This window comes from Lithobates pipiens, unplaced genomic scaffold (genome assembly GCF_037356315.1).
Source record: "Lithobates pipiens isolate NorthernLeopardFrog02 unplaced genomic scaffold, aLitPip1_a1.2 Scaffold_18, whole genome shotgun sequence".
Taxonomy (NCBI): Eukaryota; Metazoa; Chordata; class Amphibia; order Anura; family Ranidae; genus Lithobates; species Lithobates pipiens.
The window spans coordinates 634,235,974-634,257,057 of record NW_027507758.1 but is presented as its reverse complement, the minus strand read 5'-3'; the positions used below and the strand labels follow the sequence as shown (position 1 = coordinate 634,257,057).

At 43.7% G+C, this 21,084-nt stretch overlaps 1 protein-coding gene across 1 annotated transcript in view; it reads left to right on the top strand.

Moving 5' to 3' along the window:
* LOC143986891 (uncharacterized) overlaps positions 1-20,826 on the top strand; it is a 51,580-nt gene extending 30,754 nt beyond the window's left edge. Inside the window, exons 7-8 of the mRNA XM_077485297.1 lie at positions 80-166; positions 19,046-20,826. Coding sequence (XP_077341423.1) covers positions 80-166; positions 19,046-20,523 — 1,565 coding nt within the window. The 3' untranslated portion in view covers positions 20,524-20,826. The remainder of the gene's footprint in view (positions 1-79; positions 167-19,045) is intronic.
* Positions 20,827-21,084: the final 258 nt, after the last annotated feature.

Below are 21,084 nucleotides of genomic sequence, written 5' to 3'. Positions count from 1 at the left end.
ATTGGGGGATATTTATTATAGCAAAAAGTTAAAAATATTGCTTTTATTTCAAAATTGACGCACACTTTTTTGTTTATAGCGCAAAAAATAAAGACCGCAGAGTTGATCAAAAACCACCAAAAGAAAGCTCTATTTGTTGGAAAAAAAGGACGCAAATTTAGTTTGGGTAAGCATTGCATGACCGTACAATTGTCAGTTAAAGTGACGCAGTGACAAATTGTGAAAAGTGCTCTGGTCAGGAAGGGAGTAAAATCTTCCTGGGCTGAAGTAGTTGAGGTTAAACTGCTTTTCTTCTTTCTTTAGTGAATGGCCACATGTCTTATTAAATTCCCTTTCGTGGAAAAGTTTTATCCCTATTGTGGGGTCACCAGCACGGTATTTTTACATTGAAATCATATCCCCTCTCAAGCGTCTCTCTTCAGACAGACAGAATAAGTTCAGAGCTCACAACCTTTCCTCATAACTAATATCCTCCAGACCCTTTATTAGTTTTGTTTCCTTCTCTGGACTCTCTCCAGTTTCAGTACATCCTTCCTGAGGACTGGTGCCCAGAACTGGACATTATACTCCAGTTTCGGTGGGCCAGAGTCTTGTAGAGCGGGAGAATTATCCATCCTAGATTCCCCCAGAGGTCTCTCCCCCCCCCCCCCCAGTGTATAGATTGCATTCATATTTTTGCCACCCAAATGCATTATTTTACATTTTTCTACATCAAACCTCATTTGCCATGTAGTTGCCCACACCATTAATTTGTTACAATTTTCTTCCAAGGTTTCTACATCCTTCAGGGGAAGTTATTGCCCTGCTTAGCTTAGTATCGTCCGCAAATACAGAGATTGAGCTGTTCATCCCATCCTCCAGGTCATTTATGAATAAATTAAATAGGATCGTCCCAGCACGGAACCCTGGGGGACCCCACTACCCACCCCAGACCATTCTGAGTACTCCCCCATTTATCACTACCCTCTGAACACGCACTTGTAGCCACTTTTAAATCCATGTTCTCACCCTATGGTCCATGCCAATGGACCTTACTTTGTACAGTTTATATTAATGGGGAACTGTATCAAATGCTTTAGCAAAATACAGAACATCTACGGGCCTTCCTTTATCTGGATGGCAGCTCACCTCCACATAGAAAGTTAATAGATGGGTTTGGCAAGAACGATTCTTCATGAATCTATGCTTCTATGCTGATTACTGCTAATGATACCATTGTCATTACTAAAATCTTGTATATAGTCCCTCATCATCCCCTCCAAGAGCTTGCATACAATTGATGTTAGGGTAACTCAGGGGTAGGGAGCGTCGCTCTCCAGCTGTTTTGAAACTACAAGTCCCATGAGACATAGCAAGACCCTAACAATCACAGGCATGACTCCCAGAGGTAGAGGCATGATGGGATTTGTAGTTTCAAAACAGCTGGAGAGTCAAGGTTCCCTACCCCTGGGTTAACTGATCTGTAATTCCCAGGGATGTATCTTGGCCCTTTTTTAAATATTGGTACTACATTGGCTTTTCTTCAGTCAGCTGGTACCATTACAGTCAGTAGACTGTTCGTAAAAATTAGGAACAATGGTCTGGCAATTACTTGACTGAGTTCCTTAAGGACCCTTGGGGGCAAGCCGTCTGGTCCCGGTGACTTATTAATGTTACGTTTTTCAAGTCTATTTCTAATTCTGTCCTCTGTTAGCCATGAGGGTGCTTCCTATGATGTGTCATGAGGATAAACACTGCAGTTTTGGTTACTGAAGTCCCCTGTTTCCCTCATGAAGACTGAGGAGAAGAATAAATTCAATACCTTTGCTATCTCCCCATCCTTTGTAACCAGATTCCCTTCATCATTCTTTATGTGACCAATGTGATGGGACAATATCTTCTTGTTGCATTCTTTGTAAAGTTGGAATGCTGATGATGATCCCTTATGCTGCGTACACACGATCGGAAATTTGGCCAGCAAAAGACCGGTGAGAGTTTTTGGTCGGAAAATGCAACCTTGTGTATGCTCCATTGGACTTTTGCTGGCGGAATTCCAGCCAGCCAAAGATGGAGAGCATGTTCTAAATTTTTCGGTCGGAAAAAGTTCTGATCGGAAATTCTGATCGACTGTAGGAATTCCGACACGCAAAATTCCTACGCATGCTCGGAAGCATTGAACTTCATTTTCTTGGCTCGTCGTAGTGTTGTACGTCACCGCGTTCTTGATGGTCGAAAGTTCAGCAAACTTTTGTGTGACCGTGTGTTTGCATTTATGCATGTCAAGCTTGAGCGGAATTCCGTCGGAAAAACCATCCAAGATTTTTCTGATGGAAAATCCGCTCGTGTGTACGCAGCATTAGCGTATTTTTTGAAGGTCTTCTCCGTTGCTTTTATATGCATTTTTACGTTGGCGTTAAGCCACCCAGGACTTTTATTAGCTCTTTTAAATTTATTTCCCATTGGGATGCACTGGCTAATGCTCTTTTATTTAATATGCTCTTAAACATACCCATTTTTCCTCTGTGTTCTTTGTTTCTAAGGCTGCTTTCACACTGAGGCGCTTTACAGGCGCTATAGCGCTAAAAATAGCACCTGCATAGCGCCTGTAAAGAACCTTTCCTCTCACTCCAATGTGAAAGCCCGAGTGCTTTCACACTGGAGCAGTGTACTGCCAGGAAGGTAAAAAAAGATCTGCAAGCCGCATTTTTGCAGCGCTTTTGGAGCGGTGTATACACCGCTCCTAAAGCGCCCCTGCCCGTTAAAATCAATGGGCAGCACCACCGAACTGGCAGCAAAGCGCTGCTGCAGCGCGGCTTTGCGGGCGGTTTTATCCCTTTTTCGGCCGCAAGCGGGGGTTAAAAGTGCCTCGCTAGCAGCCGAAAACCTCTGCAAAAACTACGGTAAAGCGTCGCTAAAAATACGTTCCCAACGCACCAGTGTGAAAGTAGCTTTAGATTCTATCCCAATTATCTTCTAGCAAGGATCGTAGTTTAGGGAAGTTGGCTCTTTTGAAAATCAGTGTCTTTATATTACCCTTATGTTTCCTATTTGTGTGATTTATACTAAAATGAATTGACCTTTGATCGCTGTTTCCTAAATTGCCCCATATTTCCACATCCGGGATCAGGTCTGTATTGTTGGTAATCAGTAGATCTAGTAACACTTTGTTTCTTGTTGGTGCATTTACCAACTGACCCATGAAATTGTCCTGCAATACATTTAGGAGCTAGCAAGCCTTAGATGAATGCGCAGTTCCTTCCATCCAGTCTGTCTGGATAATTAAAATCCCCCATTATAAAGACACTTCCCATTCTTGCCACTAATCCAAATTGTGATAGGAGATCCGCTTTTGCCTCCTCCCTCTGGTTAGGGGGCTTATAGCATACTCCCAGTATAATTTTCCCCTTCGTTTCCTCCCTTTTGTAGCTCTACCCAAAAGAATTCCGCCTCCTCCCTAGCTCCCTTAGTGACGTTGTCTCTCACATTCACTTGTACATCATTTTTGATATACAGGCATACCCCTCCACCCTTTTTACTCTCTCTATTCCTGCAACATAAGGAATACCCTTGAATGGTTGGCAACCAATCATGAGAGCTGTCGAACCAAGTTTCTTTAATTCCTACAAAATCAAAATCTTCCTCGTACAACAGTATCTCTAGTACTCCCATCTTGTCCGCCAGATTCCTGGCATTGGTGAGCATGCCACGTAGTTTAGACCGGTTGTATACTATCTCCTCATTGGGTGCTCTGGGGTTGCAAGGTCTTGTAACTATACTTACCTCTGGTTTAGGTGCTTTAGTCAACCTACCACTAATGCCCCCAATACTACCCTCTGGAATATGTTCCGCGCGGACTAGCTCTATCTCTTGACCCTCCCCCTTCTCCTAGTTTAAACGCCCCTCTAACTTTTCGGCCATCTTCACTCCCAGCAGATCTGCACCTTCCTCATTTAGGTGCAGTCTGTCCCTTCTATACAGCTGGTAACTGGCTGTTCTTTCAGGAACCTTATGTAAATATTGAACTCTGCACCCCAGCCCTCACCATCCTCTCATATGGTGTGCTTTTGGCTATTGGCCTAGAATTTAACAACATGACTGCCTGTGTGAGGACCCGATCCCACCCCCTTCGTGTATATGTAGGTGTAAACTTGGGTATCTGGTCCTTCAATAGCCTGTTGTATCTTTCAATCAAACCAGCTGCCTGTGGATGGTATGGGATGTGGCACAACCAGTACACTCCAGAATCTTTGGCCCACTGCTGTACTGTTGATCCGGTGAAGTGTGAGCCGTTATCACTTTGGACTTGTTTGGGACAACCATAAGCAATGACAAGTTTCTGGAGCAGTTAAAGCGTTGCAGCTTGATCTGTACCTTTGAAGGATGAACAAGCAAAAGTCCTGAATAGGTGTCCACTGCAGTTCAACAATATCCCAGTCCATTGTTTCCCCCAGGGGCAGGGGACAGATGAAGTCAATCTGCCAGATCTCTGCAGGCCTCTCACCCCTCTTAATCGACCCGGTGGAGTACTTTTGCAATGGCCATAGTTGCACTACTCCACACATTGTACAGTTCCCTATTACAGTCTTTATCGTGTCCATGGATATAGGCAATCTTCTCCGCTGTGCCCATTCATTTGTTGCTTTCTGCCCCACATGTCCAGATTGCTTGTGGGCTCAGTTGGCCAAGTTCATAAAGACAGGATCAATTGGCACAACTACATTCACTTTGGCAATTTCATCTGCCACTCTGTTCTAGTTCTCAAAGTCTGGGATTAGGGGCACATGTGCGTCAATGTGCTCTACTTTTATGGTGCAGGAGTGAGCTTCCTTCCAGATGTAGTTCCTGACTCCCTTGCCTCCCCACACCACCTTTCCATGAATCATCTATTCATTGGACTTCCATGTGGGCGTCCAAGTTGTCAGTCCTTTAAAGACCGTCCAGCTGTCAGAGTAGTGACATGGGAAGAAGGATCCTCCTGAAGAGTCATCTCTACAGCTTTAAACTCTGCATACTGACTGGACCCTCTGATTCCGGTCTCCTGCAGGACTGTGTCTGTATTTGGGTTGTAGGCTGCTGCTGTCCATTTATACCCAGACGAGGCAACTATGGCTTAACCATCAGTGAACCATGCTGACTCCTTCATGTCTTCTGACAGAGACTCAAAGGGGGGAGCCTCTTGAATGGGGGATGACTGCCAATTGTTTTGAAATGTCTCTGTCATCCCCAGCTGCAATACCCCCTCTTTCTTGAAGGTACCACTTCCATTTCATCAGTGTCTTGTTCTGGGCTACGTCTGCCCTAGTGGTCAGTCCATTATCTCTCACCCATCCTGCTATGGACAATGCAGTATGGGTGGTGACTGTGTCCTTTCCTATAACGGTCTCTACATGTTGAAGTGCTGTGTAGGCCCCAAACAGGTACTTCTCTAGGTGTGTGTATCTCTTCTGTGCCCCTGTCAGTTGTTTGGACCAAAATCCAATGGTTATTGCTCTCAGGCCTTTCTTTTCATTTGGCTGCCACAGACGCCAAGATATGGTACCATCCTGCTCTACTACATCCAGCTGAAATGGTACTCCTTGTCTCATAGGTCCTAATCCCTGATGCTGCAAAATGGCTTCTTTAGCAGCAAGGAATGTGGTCCGCTGCTCTGAACCCCATGAGAACTCAGTCTTTTTCCTTGTGACATTGTATATAGAAAAAAATGGGGAAAAAACTGCGCTAAGGTGAAAAAAAAAGGTATAAGATGTATAAACTCTTGTGTAATGCTTTTAGGGATAAATGTTCAGCTGCGGCTTCACTGTGTCACATAAATACAGAACAGACAAAAATGAAAGATACTAAGCCGCGCTTAACTTGTACAAACGACTAATTGTGCAAAAAATTGAAATAAATAGTAAACAAGGTATAGTGGCCATATATAGATTAGTGTATATCTATAACGTGCGTGATATAAAACACACATAAATTAATAACTCAAAAACATAGAGATTAACCCTTACAATAAATTTCCATTACGTAAACCTATATCAACATAAAAAAGGGATGAGACAAAAACACCCAGTGTATGAACAATAAGTCCGTATACATGAACCACCAAACTGATTGTCACAAAGCTGTAAATAAAGTCCTCCGAAAATGAGCCACAATATTCATAAAAAATCCGCCACTAAGTCCAATGGGAAAAGGAGTGTTCAATCCACCACCAACATGTGATAAAATTTGCTGCTTACCAAAAAGCCATGACCCCCCACTACAGAGGGTCACACAAGACTTGTGAGAATGGCTACAACTTCCAGCCAAGGGGGGGTCCTCAGTATCCTAGTTCCACCGCTCCAGTGGGGGTTGGGAAGAAGACTTACTCCCGGGCGTCTTCCTCAAAGGTCCAAAAAGGGACTCAAAAGCAGGGACATCTAAACCATAAAGGGAAAATAAAACTCAAAATAGTGTAAAACCCTTTATTATTAAAGATAAAAAAGTAAAAATGCACTTACAAATGTGTAGAAGAAATTAAGCCTTAAGTCCGTTTCGCAACAAAATTGCGCCCCTGGATGATGCAATTTTGTTGCGAAACGCGTAGGGCTGAGCGGTACGCTATATATCACCTCGTGTTTGTGACGGTTGCCAGGAGAACGGGTCTGTCTGTGTGCATCCGGCCGGCGCAACGGGCTTAAGGCTTAATTTCTTCTACACATTTGTAAGTGCATTTTTACTTTTTTATCTTTAATAATAAAGGGTTTTACACTATTTCGAGTTTTATTTTCCCTTTATGGTTTCGATGTCCCTGCTTTTGAGTCCCTTTTTGGACCTTTGAGGAAGACGCCCGGGAGTAAGTCTTCTTTCCAACCCCCACTGGAGCGGTGGAACTAGGACACTGAGGACCCCCCCCCTTGGCTGGAAGTTGTATCCATTCTCACAAGTCTCGTGTGACCCTCTGTAGTGGGGGGTCATGGCTTTCTGGTAAGCGGCAAATTTTATCACATGTTGGTGGTGGATTGAACACTCCTTTTCCCATTGGACTTAGTGGCGGATTTTTTATGAATATTGTGGCTCATTTTCAGAGGACTTTATTTACAGCTTTGTGACAATCAGTTTGGTGGTTCATGTATACGGACTTATTGTTCATACACTGGGTGTTTTTGTCTCATCCTTTTTTATGTTGATATAGGTTTACGGAATGGAAATTTATTGTAAGGGTTAATCTCTATGTTTTTGAGTTATTAATTTATGTGTATTTTATATCACGCACGTTATAGATATACACTAATCTATATATGGTCGCTATACCTTGTTTACTATTTATTTCAATTTTTTGCACAATTAGTCGTTTGTACAAGTTAAGCGCGGCTTAGTATCTCATTTTCGACATTGTATATAGGCCTCAGAATCCGTCCAAGATGTGGGATGAACGATCTCCAGAATCCCACAACTCCAATGAACTTCGGTGCCTCATTTTTGGTAGTAGGGGGCGACAGTGACTGGATTGTTTGCACAACTGTCTCTGGACTTTTCCTCTGTGGCTCAGCCCACATCATTCCCAGGAATTTCACCTCTGTGGTAGGTCCTTGGACTTATCTCTGTTGATAGCCCACCCTCTGTTCTCCATGTACTTTATTAGCAGGTGCAGTGCTTCAGCTACATCTTCTTTTATTCCAGAGATCATGATGTCATCAACGTTGGGACTTTTAAATTCAGAGTACTTAAATCTCGGGCAATTAGTCCGTGGCAAATCTTTGGAGAATGAACATAGTCTTCAGGAAGCACGGTGAAAGTGTACTGGTGGTTGTCGCACACAAAGGCAAACCAATTCTGACACTATGGGTCTATCAAAATAGAAAATAAACCATTAATGTCTATCACAGCATATCCTGCCTCTTTAGCCATTTTCTCAATGTCTGAGATCATATTAGGTACAGCGTACTTCAATGGAGGAGCCACTTTGTTTAGACCTCTGTAATCCGCAATCATTCTTTATGTCCCATCGAGTTTCTTTACTGGGAACACCGGGGACGAGAAAGGACTTACAGCAGGTCTAATGCCGCGTACACACAAGCAGAATTTTCGACAGAAAGAGTCCGATGGGAGCTTTTCATCGTATATTCTGACCGTGTGTATACCAGCGGACTTTTTCCATCAAAAATTTAGATGGACTTAGATAGAGAACATGTTCTATATTTTTTTTAATTATTATTGAAAAAAACGCTCATCTGTATGCTGTTCCGACGCACCAAAACGCATGCTCTGAAGCAAGTACGAGATGGAAGCTATTGGCTACTGGCTATTAAACCTCCGTTTTCTAGTCCCGTCGTACGCGTTGTGCGTCACCGCGTTCTTGACAGTCGGACTTTAGTGTGACTGTGTGTATGCAAGACAGCTTGAGCAGAATTCCGCCGGAATTCCGTCAAAAACCTTCAGAGTTTATTCCGACGGCAAAACCGGTCGTGTGTATGTGGCATAAGGATCCCTACTCTCAACAGTTCTTGAATAGTCTCCCCAGTTTCTTTGTGGGCTACAGGAAGTCTGTACTGCTTGAGACAGACTGGCTTCTCTGGTAAATGAATGTAGACAGCGGTCCATTTTGCATGACCTCTGACCACAGCCTTCACTGCCTTAACCAGATACGCTTTATTAGCATACCAAAATGCGAATGTACCCCATTCAGTCTGAATAGACTGACCTTGAAGCACATACAAGAATATTTTCGGGTAACTGATATCAAAGCATTTGTCCGAAATCCTGATCCCTTGCCAATAGACAATTTCAAAAAAGTGCATAAAAGATGGTTCTAAAACTATTGACAGTGTCAAGCAAAAAAGAACAATTCGTCCATGTGGACAGGGTACCTCCACAACTGTGCTACTTTAACAAAAGATTAGGAAACAAGCGGGGAAGGGACAAGAAGTTTTAAGGAGGACCAAACCATGGTACCGTATTTATCAGTGTATAACATGCACTTTTTCCCCCTTAAGATCAGGGGAAAATCGAGGGTGTGTGTTTTATACGCCGATCTCCGCCGTTGGGGGGCCTTGGGCGGCTTTCAGCTGCCTTCGGCCCTTCTCGGCTGCTTTTAGCGATCTTGACGGCTATCGGCCCAAGGGCAAAAGCTGCCGAGAACAGCCAAAAGCCGCCGAGAACTACCGAGCGCTGCCGAGATACACAGGACATCTGGCTCTGTATCTCGGCGGCGCCATTTTTAAAAGGCAAAGCTGAAAATTAAACTGACAAGGGTTCAACGATGGACAAGGCTGCATGACAAAGCTGCATATGACCCTGAAAAGGGTGCAATGATGGACAAGGCTGCATGACAAGGCTGCAAATGATGGGCAAGGCTGCATGACAAGGCTACAAATGATGGACAAGGCTGCAAATGATGGGCAAGGCTGCATGACAAGGCTACAAATGATGGACAAGGCTGCAAATGATGGGCAAGGCTGCATGACAAGGCTGCAAATGATGGACAAGGCTGCATGACAAGGCTGCAAATGATGGGCAAGGCTGCAAATGACACTGACAAGAATTCAATGATGGACAAGGCTGCATGACAAAGCTGCAAATGATGGACAAGGCTGCATGACAAGGCTGCAAATGATGGGCAAGGCTGCAAATGACACTGACAAGAATTCAACGATGGACAAGGCTGCATGACAAAGCTGCATATGACCCTGACAAGGCTGCAAATGATGGGCAAGGCTGCATGACAAGGCTGCAAATGATGGGCAAGGCTGCATGACAAGGCTACAAATGATGGACAAGGCTGCAAATGATGGGCAAGGCTGCATGACAAGGCTGCAAATGATGGGCAAGGCTGCATGACAAGGCTGCAAATGATGGGCAAGGATGCATGACAAGGCTGCAAATGATGGACAAGGCTGCAAATGATGGGCAAGGCTGCATGACAAGGCTGCAAATGACGGGCAAGGCTGCATGACAAGGCTGCAAATGATGGGCAAGGATGCATGACAAGGCTGCAAATGATGGGCAAGGCTGCATGACAAGGCTGCAAATGATGGACAAGGCTGCATGACAAGGCTGCAAATGATGGGCAAGGCTGCAAATGACACTGACAAGAATTCAACGATGGACAAGGCTGCATGACAAAGCTGCATATGACCCTGACAAGGCTGAAAATGATGGGCAAGGCTGCATGACAAGGCTGCAAATGATGGGCAAGGCTGCATGACAAGGCTACAAATGATGGACAAGGCTGCAAATGATGGGCAAGGCTGCATGACAAGGCTGCAAATGATGGGCAAGGCTGCATGACAAGGCTGCAAATGATGGGCAAGGATGCATGACAAGGCTGCAAATGATGGACAAGGCTGCAAATGATGGGCAAGGCTGCAAATGACGGGCAAGGCTGCATGACAAGGCTGCAAATGATGGGCAAGGATGCATGACAAGGCTGCAAATGATGGGCAAGGCTGCAATGACACTGACAAGGCTGCAGATGGACACTGATAAAGCTGCATTGATTTTTTTCTTTAAAAGTCCATCCTAAAAGCTTTTTTTCCTTTAAAATTACCTCCTAAACTTGGGGTGCGTGTTATACGCCGATAAATATGGTATTTGTAAAATAATCGGATAGAGAAGACTGGATACAGAGTCCCACGCCGATCTTTAATAACATGAGGGAAATAACCTCGTTTTAAGGTTTCATTTCATGCAGTTACTCCATGTTCCTCAGCAAATTCCTCCCTGACAACACTGCAGGCATCATATCAAAGTTGGAGAGGGACATCGGAGCATTTCAGGAGGACCAATGGGAAGAGGCTCTTTTAGCAGTTCCCCTGTGTTCTCTCAACGTTGCCCATTTTTTGGGGTGCATCCACATCAGGAAATCTAGTGTGAATTGTGGAACTGCTTCCCTTTCCATAAGTACCCAATCAGACTTAACTAGTCGGCAGTAGAAAGTTGATATCTGGGCTAACTGGGAAGCCTGGTAGCACCAGAGAAGCTTTGGTAACCGTAGCCCCCTTCTTTTGCGGGCTCTAAATAGGACCCCTTTGACTAGTCGGTGCTCATTTGAACCCCATATAAAAGCGATAATTTTTTGCCTGGAAGCGTCTCAAGTGAGTTGTGTTGATGGGTAGGGACCGAAAAAGGTATAGTATACTATAGGCATAGTAGAGTAAAGTCATTTTGATTGAATGCACCCTTCCTAGCCATGATAGGTTAAGTCTTGCACGTCCAATTCCAGTTTTTTAAGAGTTGGTGGATAATTTGTAGTATATATGTGATCTATCTTGGATGGCAGGTTCACCCCTAGGTAGGGAATAGTGGAGTCATTCCATGTGAAAATAAAGTGATTTTTTTTAGACTATAAGCTAGTGGATCTGGTATATTTATGTTGAGGACTTGTGATTTTAATAGATTGATTTTGAGGCCTGATATATTTCCAAAGTCTGCCAATAGGCAACAGACATGAGTGGAGATGTGATGAAGAGGAGTAGATCATCAGCAAAGAGCGCACACTTGTGCGTATGTGGGCCACAGCGTACCCCATGGATGTCCGGGTGACTTCTAAATGCTTCAGGTCTGGTTTGGATTTCAAGGGGAACTCCACACCAAATAAAAAAAAAAATGGCATGGAGTTCCCCCCAAAAATCCATACCAGACCCTTTATCCGAGCACGCAACCTGGCAGGGCCCCCTGGCAGGAAAAGAGGGGGGACGAGAGAGTACCCCCCCTCCTGAACCGTATGCCCTCAACATTGGGAGGTTTCTTTGGGGGTCTGTGACCCCTCAAAGCACCATGTCCCCATGTTGATGGGGACAAGGGCCTTATTCCCACAACCCTGGCCGATGGTTGTGGGGGTCTGCGGACGGGGGGCTTATCAGAATCTGGAAGCCCCCTTTAACAAGGGGACCCCCAGATCCCGCCCCCCCCCGTTTGAAATGGTAACGGGTACATTGTACCTACCATTTCACAAAGAAAGTGTAAAAAATTGTTAAAAAACAACATGGGGACATGGTGCTTTGAGGTGTAACAGACCCCCAAAGCATCCTCCCAATTTTGAGGGCATGTGGCCTGGTACGGTTCAGGAAGGAGGGGGGGCGCTCTCTCATCCCCCCCATATTTTCCTGCGGCCTACCAGGTTGCGTGCTCGAATAGGGTCTGGTATGGATTTTTGGGGGGAAATCCACGCCATTTAAAAAAAAAAAAATTGGTGTGGAGTTCCCATTAAAATACATACCAGACCTGAAGGGTCTGGTATGGATATTTGGGGGGAACCCCATGTCATTTTTTTCTTTTTATTTGATGCGGGGTTCCCCTTAATATCCATACCAGACCTGAAGGGCCTGGTAATTGAATTTGGGGGGAGCCCCACCCATTTTTTTTTTTTTATCAATGACATTCAATGACTGTTTTTACTGTATTACGGGGAGCCGACCATTCATTATAGCCGCCAGTGATTTTAAATTACTCTTTTTTTCCTTGCAGAAATTACACTTTGTGCAGGGACAGTTCTAAGCATGCGCCCCTTTACAGGCATACTATACACACCCCCCAGTACAAAATTTAAAGGAATATTACACTTTTATTGTTTCACTTTAAGCATTATTAAAATCACTGCTGAAAAAAAAGACGTTTTTAAAAGTTTTTTTTTTTTTTGCATTGATACATGTCCCCTGGGGCAGGAGCCGGGTCCCCAAACCCTTTTTAGGACAATAACTTGCATATTGGCCTTTAACCACTTCCCACCCAGGCCAATTCTGACATTTCTCTCCTACATGTAAAATTCCTAATTTTTTTGCTAGAAAATTACATAGAACCCCCAAACATTATATATGTTTTTTTAGCAAAGACCCTAGAGAATACAATGGCGGTCATTGCAACTTTTTATCTCGCACGGTATTTGCGCAGCAATTTTTCGAACACGTTTTTTTCAGAAAAAAAAACAGTTTCATGCTAAAAAAAAAAACAAATCAGTAAAGTTAGCCCAATTTTTTTGCATAATGTGAAAGAGGAGGATACGCCGAGTAAATAGATACCCAACATGTCACGCTTCAAAATTGCACGCTCGTGGAATGGCGCCAAACTTTGGTATTTAAAAATCCCCATAGGCGACGCTTTAAATTTTTTTACTGGTTACATGTTTTGGGTTACAGAGGAGGTCTAGTGCTAGAATTATTGCTCTCGCTCTAACGTTCGCGGCGATACCTCACATGTGTGGTTTGAACACCGTTTTCATATGTGGGCGGGACTTGCGTATGCGTTCGCTTCTGTGTGCGAGCTCACGGGGACAGGGGCGCTTAAAATTTTTTTTTTTTTCTTTTTTATTGTTAATTTTATTTGTATTTTTTTCGTTTTACACTTAAAAAAAAAAAAAAAAAAAATTGATGACTTTTATTCCTATTACAAGGAATGTAAACATCCCTTGTAATAGGAATATGGCACGATCGGACCTATTTACAGTGAAATATGGGGTCAATAAGACCCCATATCTCACCTCTAGGCTGGGCAGAATAAAAACAAAAAAAAAAAAAAAAACGATCCTGGCTTCCTAGCCAGATTGGCGCCGTTAATTTGAATAACGAGGCCGGGCATGACGTCATAACATCGCGCCCGGCCTCCGAACGATCATAGAGACTCCGGGGACAATCTAGTCCACCGGAAATCTCTATGATCACATGCTGGGGCCGGCGGATCCTGTGACCGACTCACCGATGGAAACGGTGAGTCGGTAGAAGCACCGGAGGGCGGCGGGAGGGGGGGGGGGCGTCCCCTCCCGCCGCCCGTAAGAACGATCAAGCGGCGGAACAGCCGCTATGATCGTTCTTATGGTGTAGGGAATCGCCGGCTGAAAACGGCAATACCTAAATGATGTCTGTGGACTCAGGCATCATTTAGATATAACCACCGAAACCCCATGCCGTCAATAGACGTATTGCGGGTCTGAAGTGGTTAAAATTAGCACTTTTGATTTTGAACGTTCGAGTCCCATAGACTTTAATAGGGTTCTAAAGTTCACGTGAATTTTAGGTCTGTTCGCAGGTTCTGGTGCGAACCGAACTGGGGGGTGTTCGGCTCATCCCTAGTCCCTGAACCGTTTGGGAGGTGAATATTAGGTATCGCATGAGAGTGGGGTTTGGGAGTTAGACCTGATGCTAGCATTGAGTCCATCTTGTCTCTCATACTAAAAGCGAGCTCCACTCCAACTCAAACTCTTTTCTGCCCTTGAGGTGAGAATAAGATTCAGTGCCAGTCTGGCCTCATCTAATTTATTTGCTGGTGTAGATTTAGGATCTTTCTTATGCTGCTTGCTAATAGTTAGGAATTCCTGTTACAGCCTATCTATATCCGTCTTTTGGCTCGTTGGATTTGAGAAGAGATCTGGATGAGTTTACCATTGATGGTAGCTTCACGAGCTGCCCAGAGAGTTTCTGGAGTTACACCTTCTGTGTTTTTATGAGGGGAATATTCATTGATGGCTCTCTCAATTCCGCACTGGATCACTAAGAATTGATTCATTAAGCCTCCAATAACTGTTTCCTTTTTGGTCTTGAGTTCTTTGTATTAGGAGAAATACTAGAGAGTGGTCCAACCAAAAAGGTATCTCTGATGAAATATTTGTGAGCTAAGGGTATATGTGTCGCTGATAGAAATATGTGATCAATTCTAGAGAAGGATTGGGGATTGAGTTCCCTCCATATATCTGTTAGGCCATATTGATGCATGGTCCTAGCTATGTGGAGGCTTTGTTTGTGAGGACGAATTGTTTGTGCACCCGGCAGGTGCTTTTTGTCAAGTTCCGAGTCAAAGGCCATGTTGGAGTCTCCCCAAAGTATGGCAGTGCCCTCGATCAATGGCCCCAACTTTTTTAACATACTATCAAAGAATTTTGCCTGGCCTCGATTAGGGGCATAATATGCTATAAATGAGTAGTTTATGGTCTAATGCCGTGTACACATGAGCAGAATTTCCGTCAGAAAAAACTTGGATGGTTTTTCCGACGGAATTCCACTCAAGCTTGGCTTGCATACACACGGTCACACAAGTTCTCTGAACTTTTGACTGTCAAAAATGCGGTGATGTACAACACTACGACGAGCCGAGAAAATGAAGTTCAATGCTTCTGAGCATGCGTCGAATTGTTTCTGAGCAGGCGTAGGATTTTTGTCTGTTGGAATTTCCGATCGGAACTTTTTCCGACCGAAAAATAGAGAAAATGCTTTCAATCTTTTGCTGGCGGGAATTCCACCAGCAAAAGTCTGAGCATACACACGGTCGAAATTTCTGACCAAAAGCTCACATTGGACTTTTGCTGGGGGAATTTCCGATCGCGTGTACGGGGCATAACAATCCCTTGACCAGGATGAACCTACCAGCCTTATTCTCTGACTTAAGTGTGAATTTGCATTGGCGTGAGAAGAATATTGCCACTCCTTTAGTTTTATCCTTTGCGTTAGCTAGGAAGAAGGAAGGGTATTTAGGGTGGATGAACTTAGCGTTGTACGAGCTAGGAACGTGTGTTTCCTGGAGCAGGATCACATCTATCTTTTGATTATGGTAATATTAAAAACATTTCCGTCTCTCAGTCCCTTCTAACCTCAACTGCCTGATGAGGGCAAAATCTGATAGGGAAAATACAAGGGGGCCATGGACTTAGTGGAGGGGGGATCGAGTAAATGGTATTGTGTAGGGGCAATGGGTTGGGGATATGGGAAAAACAGGGTGTTAGCAATGGATGCGAATATGTGAATTCAGCACTGGATCTTTATAAGGGTTGCTTAGGTTCAAAGGATTGTCTGGATTTGTCCGGCCCTCATCTCAACCAATGATGTAGCCCCTATTACCCTCCCTCCTGGGAAGCTTCCTAGGGGAGTCTAAATCTCACTGACCGCATGCCCAGGCCTCGGAGCCTGGTACTATAGTAGAACCAATCTAGAGGCTCTGAGGAGTGTTCAATGATTGGCAAGTACTGACCAGGGTGGACTGGACCAACCACTCACCGGAGAGAATATAAACCCCTTGTAGATGAGGAGCACTAGGTTAAACCAATAAGGGTTGTTCAATAACTAAATTTCCAGACCTCAGTGAGAATAATATTGTGCTAAGGTAACAGGGCAAATGGGTGCGCCATTTATGGCCCATACCTACAAAACACCAATGCACAGACCTGAAAAAGAAACAAAAAACAGGGGGGAGAAGCAGAGAAGTTCAAGAGTCTCGGGGAGACCATATGTAGGTCGCATTCAAAAAGTCAGGTCTCCGGTGAACCGTGTGCTTGATGAGCTAATGGATTCCTGTATAGGCACAGTTCTTTCAGGTAGGTTCATAGTCCTTGGACCTCTTGGGCTTTGGTTTTTGCCAGACTGAATTAAGCGGGCTAGTGTGCATCAGTCTTTTGGAGGATCACAAGTTGGTTCCAGGTTGTTGAGTAGGCAGATTCTGAGTGATAAGGCCCAGGCAGAGGAGAAGCTTCTCCCATCTGTAAATTTGGAAAATGTGTATGATTTGTTCTTATAGGTGAATTTAAGATTGAAGGGGAATAGCCACAATTATTATTTTTTTTCAAAATAGCCACCAGTATTTTATGTCCTTTTGTGTTAGCACTGAGTGGAGCGATTTAAAGCCTCATACACACGATTGAATTGTTGGCCAACAAAAGCGCAGACTTTTGTCCGAAGGACATTGGCCCACACTTGTCTTGCATACACATGGCCACACAATTGTTGGCCAACAATTACGAACGTAGTGACGTACTAGGTGTGTTTTTTTTTTTTAGCTCTTTAGCGCCACCCTTTGGGCTGCTTCTGCTAATTTCGTGTTAGTAGAAGTTTGAGTGTTGATTTGCTTTTTTTTTGCACTTTTCTTTTAGCCCTTTTCAGTTTGCGCTTTTCATTTTGTGCTTTTCAGTTTGTTTCTGAACGGCTGTTCGTCAACCATACATGTTTTGCGGAATTGGAGGAGATAACGTGTTATTTATGTTCGGCCTTGGAGTTATTGCTTTGACTTTTTTTGGTTGACTAATGATTTGATTTGGTATCTTTTCTATATTTTTGGATGCATAGAATGCACTTTTTGGTTACGTTCTATTGGCAGATGGCATGTCTAATTTTATTTTATTTTTTTAATGCACAATAAAAAACTTGTGGAGAATAATACTTGGCTATGTGTTTTGCTTCAAATGGCAGTTTGGAAGTAGGCAGTTACATTTAAAAAAATGTAAAATTGACAAGGGACACCAACATATTTGTATCTTTGATCTTAAAAATTATGGGATAATGGTAACTTGGTCAAATAAAAAAAAAAAAAAAGCATAATATTCTTGATATCACTAGGAAAAAAAGCCTCTCTCGTTAGTCCATCTGATCGGGGTGGGCCCAGTGCTCTGAGCTCTGTCCAATTCCAATCTGTGGATGGGTATGTTATGTATTAAATCTTGAATGAGAGAATGAATCACCACGTGGACATCCGTTACAGTCTCTGGGAGCCCCCTAATCCTGAAGTTATAGCTGCGAGACCTATTCTCTAGGTCATCGATCTTAGATATTGCCGTGTAAGCAAGGAAACTCAGACCTCTGCAGTGTGTAAATGTGCTTTTACTAAACAAAAATGCTGTACATACAAAACTATTACAATATTAGGAATACAGTACAAGACTGACATATATCTATAGCAAATACACATCAAGGCTGACAGATATCTATAACAAGAAAAATGCCTAGCAAATAAACTATGCTCTGTAACAGTAAAAATATGCTTAAAAGTTACTTAACTCCGGTTACTGTGTGTTTGTGATCTCCGTTGACAACTAGGACTCTTCTTCTTTAGGAGATCAGGTACCTTCTTCTTGGCTGATTACATATTGTCCTTCTTCTGGTCTTAAGGCATGATGCAAGTCTTCTGGTCTTACAGACTGTCCTTGGTTCTAATTCATGATGAAGTCCCTCGTGTTTAAGGCATAAGTCGTTTTATACGTATGTCAGGTTATTTACCATAACAAACCGACTAACAGACATCTCCGTAGCCTTCAGTTTGAGATATACTCTCTTACCTGTTTACTGTAGCTATAGAGACAATAGACTCTTCAAACTGTCAATTGAATACCACAATGGTATCTACGTTCCCATTGTATGCAACAGAATTTGAGAAGTTCTGTATCTGTGAAACCAGAATGCTGTTCCAGTCCTATAATAAAACGTATTTTATATCAAACTCAACATAGTCATTATCACTAAATACATTCCTCTGCTTGTCCTGGGTTCTTATTAGCCTAGAATAAGACGGGTATAGTCAATGAGTGCAGTCTCAGTAGATGGTAGGCAGCGGTGTGGGACCCCTACAACTTGACTTGACTGAACTCTATATTGTACATTACATACTCCTGACCCCTGCACTATATACTCTGTTGTTCATTACATCATTCTGATTCTATATAATCCTATCTGCTGTATCTTATACAATATTGTGTACATTACATAGTCCTGACTTCTGCTCTCTCCCCTCCACCCACTGCTATATATAAACAAAATATGTATTCTCTTTTGTTACACCCATTTCCTACCAGCTGGACATTTTATCTGATGGTTTGATTGGAGCACAGACTTTTACATGTTGATAATAATGTGATAACATCCTCAAACCTTGGAACCTTAAACAGAAAGTGATAATGAGGGAGGAGTCAATAACCCAATGATGGTGGTCTTCAGGATCAGTCCAGTCTTCATCTTGGTTGTCCTCCCCCCATCCTCACTCTCTGACCTCTGGTGGGGCTCAGCCCCGCTGTTATTCATGACTAAATCATGGACTAAATAAGGAAGTGCAGGACTTCTTGTGTTGGGAAGATGGCAATGAGTGATAGAGGGGGAGGGGACACTCGTCCTATAATCCCCTCATCACTGTCACTCCTATAAAAGACAGTTCTCATTGTTTCCTCTCTCTCTGACTAAGGTCCATGAATAAAGAAATGATCTGGTAGGAGATCAGAGGACCCATTTACTAGTTACCTTGAGGGGGGAATTGTAAGATCCTCAGAGACAAAAACGCCTGATGTGGGCGGAGTCCTGGTTTAGGGGAACCAATCAGCTCATGTTTAGTAATAATCTTTTTATTTCTATTTTAGTAGATGGACGGGAGATGAGGAAAACCTCAGAGGATTGTCTCACTTTGTCTCCAGACTGTGAAGTAGAAGATGAGGACATCACACAGTATAGTCCAGGAGAAAACCCGACTACCTCAAATGTCCATCCGGCACCACACAGTGTAGATGGACCATCGTATTCCTCTTATCCTGAGGAACCTCAGACTGTGAGGGACGGTGCCGTCCTTCCAACAGAGAAGAGATTTTCCTGTACTGAGTGCGGGAAGGGTTTCAATTCTAAATTCCATCTTAATGTGCATATAAGATTTCACACAGGTGAGAAGCCGTATTCCTGTCCTGAGTGTGGAAAATGTTTTTCAGACAAGTCCAATCTATCCAAACATCTGAGATCTCACACGGGTGAGAAGCCGTATTCCTGTCCTGACTGTGGGAAATTTTTTACACAGAAGTCCCAAATTTACATACATCAGAGATCTCACACAGGGGAGAAGCCGTACTCCTGTCCTGAGTGTGGGAAATGTTTTTCACAGAAGAGCAGTCTTTCCACACATCAGAGAACTCACACGTGGAAGAATCTGTATTTTGGTCCTGAATTCGGGAAATGGTCTGTAGAAAAAGCAGATTACAGGAGGGAGAAGCCGTATTGCTGTCCTGAGTGTGGGAAATGTTTTTCATGGAAGTCCAGTCTTTCCATACATGAGAGATTTCACACACGAGAGAAACCATATTCCTGTCCTGAGTGCGGAAGATGTTTTGTAATAAAATCAGAACTTGTCAGACATCAGAGATCTCACACGGGTGAAAAGCCATATTCCTGTGCTGAGTGCGGGAAATGTTTTTCAGTGAAGTCCTATCTTTACCAGCATCAGAGATCTCACACAGGGGAGAAGCCATATTCCTGTGCTGAGTGCGGGAAATCTTTTTCACATAAGTCCCATCTTTACATACATCGGAGATCTCACACGGGGGAGAAACCGTATTCCTGCCCCGAGTGCGGGAAATGTTTTTCAGTAAAGTCCCATCTTAACACACATCAGAGATCTCACACGGGGGAGAAGCCGTATTCCTGTCCTGAGTGCGGGAAATGTTTTTCACAGAAGTACAGTCTCTACACACATCAGAGATCTCACACGGGGGAGAAGCCGTATTCCTGTCCCGAGTGCGTAAAATGTTTTGTAGTAAAATCAGAACTTGTCAGACATCAGAAATCTCACACGGGGGAAAAGCCGTATTCCTGTCCTGAGTGCGGAAAATGTTTTGTAATAAAACCAGAACTTGTCAGACATCAGAGATCTCACACAAGGGAAAAGCCGTATTCCTGTCCTGAGTGCAGGAAATGTTTTTCACGGAAGTGCGATCTTAACAAACATCAGAGATCTCACACGGGGGAGAAGCCGTATTCCTGTCCTGAGTGCGGGAAATGTTTTTCGCTGAAGTCAAATCTTTACAAACATCAGAGATCTCACACGGGGGAGAAGCCACTTTCCTGTCCTGAGTGAGGGAATTGTTCCTCACTGAAGTCCTGCCTTCCTGTACATCAGGGGTCCCACACAACCCTCGAGGTGTATTAGTGCCTTGAGTGTGGGGAATGTCTTGTATATGAATGTTGCTGGACATCACAGCTCTCATGTGGGGAAGAAGCACACCCTGATATACACCTCAGATATACTCCATGGCTGATCTTCATCATGGAAGAAACAGTTGATAAGGAGATCAGAGATCACCAAAGACATGGATGAAGTGTTGTACCGTGTTGACCATTGATAGCAGTAGAAAAATAAAAATGGAGTCATTACCTTTCATTGGCTGAGTACATTTTGTGGTGTAAGCTTTTACAAGCACTTAGGCTCGGTTCACACTGCAGCAATGTGGCAAACCTGCAAATCTACTGCGGGTTCCCGCATCGCATGTCTCCCAGTGGCAGTTCAAAATGCCCTTTGCGAACTGCTAGGAGTGTCAAGGGAAAGTTCCAGACATCCCCAAATCAGTTTGCATACCACAGTGCGAACTTCAAATTCGGACAGGAATCGGATCGCATGGGTGTTCACACCCATTTTATC